At 57.7% G+C, this 10,182-nt stretch overlaps 1 protein-coding gene across 6 annotated transcripts in view; it reads right to left on the reverse strand.

Moving 5' to 3' along the window:
* Window positions 1-8,243, reverse strand: part of PTPN7 (protein tyrosine phosphatase non-receptor type 7) — an 11,250-nt gene extending 3,007 nt beyond the window's left edge. Inside the window, exons 1-10 of one of the 6 annotated variants that reach the window (XM_040636460.1) lie at window positions 8,127-8,243; window positions 7,669-7,863; window positions 6,868-7,041; window positions 6,164-6,347; window positions 5,791-5,875; window positions 4,087-4,163; window positions 2,742-2,879; window positions 2,254-2,364; window positions 1,375-1,532; window positions 68-1,010 (exon numbers count right to left, since the gene is read on the reverse strand). In XM_040636460.1, the coding sequence (XP_040492394.1) occupies window positions 887-1,010; window positions 1,375-1,532; window positions 2,254-2,364; window positions 2,742-2,879; window positions 4,087-4,163; window positions 5,791-5,875; window positions 6,164-6,347; window positions 6,868-6,989 (999 nt within the window). In that variant the 5' untranslated portion in view covers window positions 6,990-7,041; window positions 7,669-7,863; window positions 8,127-8,243 and the 3' untranslated portion in view covers window positions 68-886. Of the gene's footprint in view, window positions 1-67; window positions 1,056-1,374; window positions 1,533-2,253; window positions 2,365-2,741; window positions 2,880-4,086; window positions 4,164-5,790; window positions 5,876-6,163; window positions 6,348-6,867; window positions 7,042-7,447; window positions 7,591-7,668; window positions 7,864-8,126 lie in introns of those variants that run through there. The other 5 variants (XM_040636461.1, XM_040636459.1, XM_040636458.1 and 2 more) reach the window with 5 other exon arrangements.
* Between the last annotated feature and the right edge of the window lie 1,939 nt (window positions 8,244-10,182).

Below are 10,182 nucleotides of genomic sequence, written 5' to 3' on the forward strand. Positions count from 1 at the left end.
CCCCCCCCCAGTCCCTGTGGACATTTCGAGGACCTGTCCTCTGCTTAGCAGTGGGCAGTGGTTTCCGGCTGTCAGGGCTCACGCCGGGCTTGCTGAGGCCCTCTCCCTCCTCCAGCCATGACTTATGTCCACAGCTGCCCCCTTTCCCCACCTCGGGTCCTTCCCACAGCCGGCTCCTGCACTCCACTCTGTCTCGCTCTTTATTTCAAAATCTTCTTGGCCCCCTTCCTCGGGAAGACTTCTTGTCTGAGCCCCGATGACTTGCCAGCACTTATGCCCAGGTGCTATCTGCAGGGAAGGGGCTCATGAGTCCCCTCTGTCTGTCTGGTTTTTTTTTTAAGATTTTATTTTATGTCAGAGAGAGGGGGAGAGAGAGAGACTGGCAAAGGGAGAAACAGGCTCCCCACTGAGCAAGGAGTCCAATGCGGGACTCGTTCCCAGGCCCCTGGGATCATGACCTGAGCTGAAGGCAGATGCTTAACCGACTGAGCCACCCAGGCGTCCTGCCTCTGTCTGTACTTTTGCCACTATGTTCTATTCAGGGCACGCACTCCCGAATGGTTTCCTTATTGTAAGCTTGTCCCCTGTGTGACCCCCGCTCGCTCGCAATCAGAGTCTTATTCTGTAGCCCAAGTATTCCCGTGGCTAAATCCAAGTTTCTTAGCCAGTCTATGAGGCCTCTCGTCCTCTGGCCTTCCAGACTTCTCTCTTATCACTCTCCTCCCCTCCCCCACATGACTTCCAGGCCCTCATCCTCTAACTCCACTCCCAGCGATGTGTCCATTTAAAAATGTCATCGAGGGGCCTTTGCACACGCTGTCCCATCTGTCCGGAATGCTTCGCCTTTCCACTCTTCACTTGGCTAATTCACCTCTCAGGTTTTCACTTAATTTAAATGTCCTTTCTCGTGGAAAACCTTCTCTGGCCAAAGTCTGGGACGGGCGACTTGGCTCTGTGCTCCCAGACGCCGCCGTCGCAGTGCTTCGTCTTGTGATCTCCAGACTGTAAGCCTGTCGGCAGAAGCCAAGCTGTCTCCTTAGCATCTCTCACTGTGCCTGACAGTAACAGGTTTTCAATAAGCATGAGTTTCTCACCAGCAGGGACCGTGTTTACCTCCCTCCCCAGCAGACTGGGAAGCTTTCTGAGAGTCGGTCCCCTCTCTGGCTTGTGTCTGAATGTCCGGCCCAGATGGCCAGGTTCTGCATGAAGGAGAGAATAAACACTGGGTACCTTGCTGAATGACCTAGAGATTCCCATCCTGGGAAGAATTGGGCCTGCCTGATGTTGTCCTTCCTGGACCCATTCCAAGGATAGACCCAGTGGCAAGGGAGGAGGGGCCTGCTTCGAGGCTGCCCGGGAGGGGGGTGCGCATACCTGCAGTGGACCACGATGGGCCCAGTGTTGGCAGCTGTCTCTGGGCTCTCCTCCACCTCGGCCACCAGGCGCAGCAGGGGCCCAGCTGATTCTGGGGTCTGGTGGTCAGGCCAGGCGGAGAAGAGGATGTGCTTCAGTCCCCGGCACTCCTCCTGGTGCTGGCAGAAGGACAAGGCATGAAAACCAGGGTCGGGGAGGGGGCACTGCCAGCCATCTCTGGTGCCAGAGGAGGTCAAGGGCTAGAATGACTCCCTGGGACAGTCAGGGACCCCGAGCAGGCAAGGTCAGCCCTCCCTTCTCCTGCTCTTCAAACTCCACGGTTCCCTCCTCTGGAATGCTGGAAGGAATGCTGTCCGGGGAGTGGGGAAAGACCCACGTTCAAGTCCTAGCTCTGGCTCAGCCTCTAACCAGCACATGACTTTGGGCAAAGTCCCTTACCCTCATTCTCTTCACTTCGAAAAAGGAGATAGTGATATCTTATTGGTTTACTTCTCTGGATGCTTGGAAGATAAGGAGTTGGTAGAGAAACGCTTTGAAAAGTATCCAACGCTATATGATAAGAGAAGGCATTTTGAAGCACTTCATATGTTTATCATACATCTCTCTGGACTTCCTGGGGCTCCTACAGCATGATGTGGGGGCCCCACCTCTCCTTTCCCGGCCATTCAGCACAGCAGGATGGGCCTTCCTGGTGCTCCCGCTTGGTTTGTTGGCTCTGCCCGATTAGACCAGGGCAGTCCCCCTGTCTTTCCTTCTTCTGTGCCTCAAGCTCTTCTTTAGATGTGTGTTCTAGAAGGTTTAGATGAGTCAACCCCTGGCTCCCAGGGAAGGCTGGGCCTGAGTTTCAGAGATGCTGGAGACGGCCTGACCTCCCCGTACCTGGATGGTGAGCTGCCGCACGGTGTATTCCGGACACTCTTTTGTGTCTTGGATGCGGAGCCGGAAGGGTCCGTAGGTTTCCTCCTCTGTGGGCCAGTAGTGGACACATTTCTAGGAGGGAGGGAGCTGGGAGTCAGAAGGGGGAAGTGTCTATCAGCCGGAGCAGGGGCCAGGACAGCAGAAAGGGGAGTGGGGTCCCCTCCCCATTTCCCACCCCCACTGGAGGGGCTGCGCACTGCCTGGGTCAGCACCTGGGGCGGGCTCTCCTGAGCCTGGCACATGCAGGTGAAGTGCTTATCCCATCCCCCACTCTCGCTGTGGATAGCCTCCATGGCATATATCTCAGAAACTTTTCTGAGAGTGCAAGCTGGGCCTGGCTATTGTCAGCTCCCAGGGGAGCCCCTAGTCCTGAGCGGCCCTGAGTAAGGGCATGTGTGGTGGGGGAAGGTATAGCCCTTTCTGGGTTCACGAAGAACCATGGCTCCTACCTCCTTGCCCTCTCGGAGCTGAGTGAGCATGACAATGAGTGACACTTCTTCCTGCCACACCATCTCCCAGAAGTCCGACACAGTGTTGGGCATGGGGCCCTGGGTCGCAATGTAGACCTTCTCCTGCCCATCGTAGCCCTGGGGAGTACACGCACACAAGGAAGGGTGGGAAGCAGTGAGAGTTAGCTCTCTGGGGGAGTCCTGGACTCTGCAGGTCCTGGGACCAGCCCGAAGCCACTGAACACACACGCAGACGCACCCATGCGTGCACTGGAAGCCACACGGTGGAGAGGACAGAGGTTCTGGAGGGAGGAACACGTGGGTTCAAATCCCTGTTCTGCGCTTACTGGCTATGCCACCATAAGCAGGTTACCCAGCCTCCATAAGCCTCAGCTTTCTCATCTGTAAATTGGACATAATATCTAACTTGCAGGAATATGGTACAGATTACATTCCACGAAGCATACTGAGAGGCTCGCACATACCAAATCCTTTGTCAGCGTGTGTTCCCTTCCTCCCCTGCTACTTTCTACCAGTGCGAAATAAGAAAACAGTGTTCAACAGCGTGGAGTGAGTGTTTCACTTTTATATATTACTTTTCTATACTTAGTAGCAAGATGTAGCACACTCTTGCTGGCCCCTTCCTCTCCCCTGCAGAATCTCAGCACCTCGAGATGACGAAATCTAGACGACCACTGTTCCCTACGTTTCTGCAGTGAATGGAGGTCTTCTTTCCTCACCGGGCCCTGGCTAACAGCTTTCCACCTCTTGGCACCTCGGACCGCTGTCCTGCCCACTTTGAGCCACTAGGGGGCACTGCTTTTGCATCTACTTAGGGCCAATAGAGGTGGGAAGCTGGGGTCCAAAGGCCACCCTGCCTCCCTGGCTCCTGTAGTTTGATGTTAACCATCTCCACAAAGGAGGGGCTGCTTTGGGGAGCAGTTAAGGCTAGAGAGAGAGAAAAGGGGCCAGCCAAGAGCTCCTATTCGTGCCAGCACCTTCCAGCAGAGCTAAGAGCGACAGGCCCTGGGGATATGAGCGAATGGGTTCAAAAATGCAACTTCCTCCCGGCGTACCCTCCCCGCATAGAGGGTGGGGAGGGATGAAGTGATAGCGGGCATGAAGGAGACTGGGTGGTATCTTCTTCTCCGCTTAACACGTGCTCTGTTTTCTTGGTTGGTGGCTTGGGGCCTCTTCAGTGTCGGCCCCAGCTAGGCGGGGCCGTGGCGGCTGTGATTTGGAGCAGGAACCCGCAACTGGAAGATGTTCTCCCGGGACAGATGTCTTCAAACACAGCCCCCCCCCGCCCCATTCCCTGCAGGGCAGCCGCAGCCAGGCCACTCACTCGGATGTAGTTAGCGTTGATGTAGTCTCCGTCTTCTTGGCTCTGTGCCCGGCCTAGACAGACACGGCTCTGGGGATCTAGGAAGTAAAAATCAGCAGAGGTCAGAGGTCAGAAGGGGACGACTAATGCACACGCCAACAGGGTCAGGAAGAGGTGAGTTCCTGTGCCTCTCACAGTACCTCCAGTATAGCAGGTGGCCAGAGACCCACTAAATTATTTTATATGTGGACAATAGGGAGCCACAGAATGTTTCAGAGCAGTGGAGTGACATGATCAAAGGAATAACTGGGGGGGCGCCTGGGTGGCACAGCGGTTAAGCATCTGCCTTCGGCTCAGGGCGTGATCCTGGCGTTATGGGATCGAGCCCCACATCAGGCTCTTCTGCTATGAGCCTGCTTCTTCCTCTCCCACTTCCCCTGCTTGTGTTCCCTCTCTCGCTGGCTGTCTCTATCTCTGTCGAATAAATAAATAAAATCTTTAAAAAAAAAAAAAAGGAATAACTGGGGAAGGTTAACGGGGTGGTGCCTTGTAGGACGGGCTATTGAGGAAAGGGAGTAGAGCAGCAGGGGCTTAATGGGCGGTGAGTGAGATAGGCTAGCCTTGAGGTCAGTAAGGATGTGGAACAGGATTGTACCAATAGGAGCAGAAAAAGAGATGTCATGGAGAAAATTTTTTCTGATGGTGAATACGGGATTTGGATGAGTGACTTGCCTAAAATCCCACAGTGGGGAAGCAGGACCAGAACTCCCATTCCATTACTGGGTGTGTCAGCCTCTCCCTCAAAGGGGGAGGGCTTTCTCCAGATCCAATCCAAGCAGGGACAGAGAACCTAGCTTGTGAGGAAAGGAGACTAGCTCTCCGGGTGCTGGCCTGGTTCTGGACAGAGAGGGATTGCAGGCAGAAGGACCTCTCCCCTCTCTCGTGGCTGCGGGTCTGATTAGACTTAGGCCAAGAACAAGGACTGCTCCCTCCGCCTCACTTGATGAGTGCTGACCCACCCCTGCGGGCAGAGGGCTGGAACCGCAGGAGCTGGTGGTGAGCTGAGGCCTCCAGATGGGGAGTTGCTGGAGGTGGGTTGGCCAGACAAGGCTGCTCTGCGGGGGGGAGGGAGAGAGTCTGCAAGGGTCTCCTGTTTGCCTCTGAAAAGTGGGAGGGGCTGATCCCTGGGTCCCTTGAGCTGTCGGGGTCAACAGCTTACAGCCCCTGCACTCCCATCTCCAAACTTGTCACTGCTGTCTTGCGGCTGCCTTGCATCTGAGCTGCTCAAAGCCCTCTCTCTGGGAGCCGTCCTGATGTGCCTTTCCCACTATGGACCTCTGCTGGGCGTTTCCCACAGTGGGGGAAGAGCAGAAAGAAGTTGTGATCTTGGGCAAGTGATGTGACTCTGCTGCCTCGTTCGTAAAATGGGAGCAATCATACCATAGCATCAGCTTCACGGGGACATTTCGAGAAATGAGTTACTATCAGGGGCTTGCAGCCCTGCTTGGCCCACAGTAATCATCGGCAAATATGAGCCGCCAGTCCTTATGGTTGTGGTTCTTGTTCCTCCTTCCCCCAGCCCGGGTGAGGTATTGGTATTTTTCTGCTGAAAGCAGGTGCCCCGTGTGAAGGAGCTCTTCGCTGGCTGAGGCTGTGTGTCTTGCCTTCTACCTGTCCAGCCCCAGGGACAGCACTACCTCCCTCGATGCCTGCCGCGCTTCTTACTTGGCAAGATGGTCTTATACCGGTCCTTGGAGGCGTGGCCAGGAATATCCAGGTCTTCAGAGTTGACAAAGTTTGAGGGGATCTTCTGGCAGAGGGAGGAAATGAGTGAATAGCCGATACCTCTTCTCAGCCTCCTTCCCCCCTTCCACCCCCCACCCCGCCCCGATCTAGTGGAGCTGGTCCTAGCTGTTCCCTTGTGGCTTTAGTAGGTCTGGGTGGGGTGGAGGGCAGAAGGGGGAGCAGGGGGTGGTTTTCTCCCTTGGCACTGGGGTTCTCGTCATCCCTGAGTGCCCGTTTTATGATAGTATGGTGCCCGTTGGCTGTCTCTGATTCAGAAGGGCAGAGTGGATCGGAGGGGACCCCAAGTTCTTACCAAGAATTCCTCTTCCAGCTGCTTCGGGCTGGGTGGCTGATGCTGCAGGGCCCAGCGGGTGAGGGGGTGTCCAGCTGTGCGCAGAAAGTGTAGGGTGACCTCCCGGGGTGTGTTCACTGAGCAAATGGGTTCCACGGCCCCCAGGGACCTCACATCCAGCATCAAAGCAACATTGGAGCCCCGCCTGTGGGCGCAGACAACCAGTGCCCAGTGAGTGCCTGGAAACAATGGCTGCCCTAGCCATTATTACTGTTACAGGGTGCGTCTAAGGAGGCTGCTCCTTGTCTTCCCCTGGACCCAGAGGCCCAGGAGATTCAAGGGTTCAGTCCCCTGCTATGTGCCCTTTTTTTGTCAGTCAGATCAGGGCAGCCTTCAACCTCCAGCTGCCCGCCTCTGCCCATTCCTTCCAGGCTCCTAAAGCTCAGACCTACATCCAGACCCAAGACAGCCCTGCTCCAGGGGCTGCTTAGCCCAATTTAGGGCTTGGGGCGCAGGCGCTGGGTTGACATGAAACTTTATAACCCAGACATGTAAATGACATGCAAATGACACACAAATGAACACATTGGGTTTCCTTTCCAGATTGGAGTCAACAGCTGAGGGCCCTCTGGACCCAGCTGTCAGAGCTGGAGGGGCAGATGGAGGGAACCAGGCAGGGTCTCAGGGCCGGGAAGGCCCCCCCCCCGCCCCAGGAAAGATCTCACCTCTCCTGCAGCCGCACATGCTTCTTGGCTGGTGCCTTGGCAGGTGGAAGCTGGGTCATGGCTGCCCCCAGAGACCAAGTCGGCAGCTGTGCTCTGGAGCACCCCCCACAGTCCTGGACCATGCTGGGGTGGGGTGCTGGGCCCAGGGAAGGCTCACTCAGCCATGAGTTTCACCTGAAAGATAGGGCCCCTCAGCTGCTGACCTCTGGCCTGTCCAACTGGCCAGGAGAAGGCTCCCAACCCAGGCCAGCTGCCTGCTTTCTGGCACCTCAGTTTTCACTGGGGTGTCTTCTGTTCACTGAGCAGTGCTGTCATTGTCGCTGCGGGAAAGCCGGGGTCTCTACAAGGGGACCCAGGTGGTGGGCAGTCTGGGGTTGGGGTAGGGGCCAGACAAGGAGCAGAGATTGGGAGGAGAGGGGAGGGGAGGAAAGACTCCAGAAGGAGGGAGAGAGGGGAGAAGAGGCTGCCCAAGGCCAGAGGACAGAGGGCTCTAAGCTGGGGCCCAGGTAAAAGAAGACAAGGGAGGAAACAGAAACGATGTGTTCTGTGTAGAAGGGAGAAAGAAAGTCACAGAAACTACCTCTAGTCCAGGCCCTCTCTGAGATGAGAGGGTTGAGGCCTCTTGCAGCTTTGGAGCCTGTTGGGGACCCTGGTAGACCCTGTCGTAACTGCTGGCTGTTTCCAAGTCATTCTGACTTCTGGGGTCTCTGTCCAGGGAGGTAGGCTGGGGGGGTGTTTCCTTCCTCCTCTGCCCATCCCCCCATCTCCCGCCTCTGTAACCGTCACAGGAAATGGCCTCACCAAGCCCTTGAGCGGCAGCGCATGGTGAGGCGACAGCTGGGGGCACAAGAGGGGGCATGGAGGTGGTGGGGCCCGTCTCCTCTTGGGGGACAGTCCCTATCTTCCAGAGCCAGGTCACAGCTTCCGAGGGGTGGGGGCGGTGTGAGAGTCGCTAAGCCCGCAGGCAGTCACAGAGGTGAGGGGACAGAGTGGGCCCTGTGCAGATGTGGGTGGTAGAAAGAAGCTCTCACGAAGCAGGAAGGGAGTTGTTGGCCTCTGCTCTCCTTACACCCCCCTGCGGCTCCCGTGCCCCATGCCCCTCGGCGATATCAGCGAGGTCAGCACCCATTCTCCAGCCAGGCACCATGGCCCCCAATGCAGCCTCACTCACACCCGCCTTGGAGATGCCCTCCCACCTCCCCAGGGCTCACACCACCCCAGGACCACAGGGCCCCTCCTCCCCCCATTCAGGTACTTACTGGAGCAGCTGTGTCCCCCAGGCTGCCTCTTGCCAGCTGTCTGTCTGTCTGTTGGTCGGTCTTTGAGGGCTGAGGAGGCTTCAGGAAGCCAGCTTCCTCCCTCTGCCCCTCCTTGCTGCCACCCACGCACACCCCAGCTGCGTGCTGCCCTCCTGCGCCTGCTGCCACCAGCAGGGGTCGGGTGCCTCTTGCCTGTGCCCCTCTGGGGGTGGGCTGGCAGTGGCCCAGCACTTTTGCCGTGGACCTAAGGCCCTGCTCCGGGGGGATGGAGAAGGAGGGGCCAGCCCATTCCTGACCACCCTGGTTCCCCTAGCTCCCAAACCCCCTCGCTCCCTGGACTTGTTGTCCTCTGGGTCTTTGTCACATCCAGTCTCTGCCTGCCTACTAGGCAGAGCTCAGCTGACCCCCAGCTCCTCGCTGTCCCGCACAGAAACTCCAAGTTGTTCCTGCTCAAGCTGGCCCAGTCCAGAGACTGGCTTCTGCTTCTCTGCTTCTGCCCCAGAGCCCTGGTCCTGGAAGCCCTTGCCCCTTCAAGCCTTGCGAGTTCATGGTCAGGTGCAGGCGGCACCTTCTCAAAGCAGAGGTGGGTGCGGACTTGAGGTGGGGTGAGGGAGGAAGGAGGCAGGAATCCTTGCTCCACCCTGGGGAAGAAAGGCCCAGGCCAGACCAGAAGGGTCATCCCCAGGACTTGGGCCGCACCCCAGCTGTCAGCTACCTGTGGCTGGAGATGGACCAGCCAGCCAGGAAGTAGATAGTAGAGACAGTTTGTAGGAGAGTCTGGGGGGCTTTCTCCCTGCCCCCAGCCCCTCCAAGCACCTTCCCAGAGTCCTGACATCTATTTAGAAGACTTACAGATAGCGGACAGTCTCTGGCCCTCACACCGGGGGGGTGGGGGGTGGGGGGGTGGGGGGACTCCTGCGTCTTCTTCGCCTCTGGGGCGCCTGGATGCCTGGGGCCTAGGAAGTGGCCCCCGCATCCAAGACTCCACTGCCCCCCACCCCTGCCTCGCCTCGGCAGGCCCCTTGCTGGCCAGCAGCCCAGCTGGTTCATGCTCGCTGCACGGCTTCTTCTACCTTGTAACATTCCAAACACCCTTCCCTTCCCGGCCCCAACACGCGCAATCCCCGTCCTCTCTCTTCCTCCCACTTCTCTGATTCAGCTGTCAAATGGTGACAGCAAAAAAGAAATGATTTACAATAGACACAGGGGTGCGCACACAGGAGGGGTGGTGGGGAGGGGGCTCGCCTCTGCTGCTGGCCCGTGGGGGAGGAGGGGTAGGATGAAGACCAGGATGACACTTTGGAGCTCCGGAGGCCTTGCGGGCCTGATGTTGCTCCTGGAAGGCGGGGAGGTGACCAGGCACGGCTCCTTTCTGAGCCCCTCCAGGGCCAGCTGGTCCAGGACCCTTCTTCACTCTGGGGAGTGGGTGGTTTCCCTGAAAGGAGATGCTGGAGTAGCAGTCAGCCCTGGTACCCAGAACAGAGTGGAGGCGGGGGCAGGAGAGCCTGGGAATCCCTGGTAAATCTGTGGGAAGTGACCTGAGGCTGGCTTCTGCCTCAACCGCTCCCCCAAACCCACCAGTATCTCCACGAATGGATAGTGGGGCCCTGGGGATCAAAGAAGGGGGCAGGAAGGGATCAGAAAGAGGGCCACCCCCGCGGGGCCACACTGTTGATTGTTACCAAGAACAGGAAGCTAGGATACCACAGGGGTGGGGGGGAGGAAGCAGGCAAAGCCTTCCCCCCACGGGTCCGCCAGTGCCTCCAGGTTTTAACCAGGTTTCCAGGGGCTGGGCCTCATGCTGGGCCATGAGCACACCCTCTACCTTCCCAAGGCTGGGCCCAGCAGCAGTCTGAGGAGCTGGAAGCTGATTTCTCGGGTGAAGAGCAAGGAAGCTGGGGGCCAGGAGATGGGAGAGGTAGTTGGAGGTGGGGGTGGGGGCAACGGCATTAGGCAAGACCCTGAGGATCTCTCAGTTCCCTTTGGGTGTGTGTGGGGTTGGGGGAATAGTCACTCCTTGCCTCCTGCCCCCTCTCTCCCTTCTGCTTAGAAATGC

The sequence above is a fragment of the Ursus maritimus genome, unplaced genomic scaffold, assembly GCF_017311325.1.
Source record: "Ursus maritimus isolate PB19 unplaced genomic scaffold, ASM1731132v1 scaffold_2, whole genome shotgun sequence".
Lineage (NCBI taxonomy): Eukaryota > Metazoa > Chordata > Mammalia > Carnivora > Ursidae > Ursus > Ursus maritimus.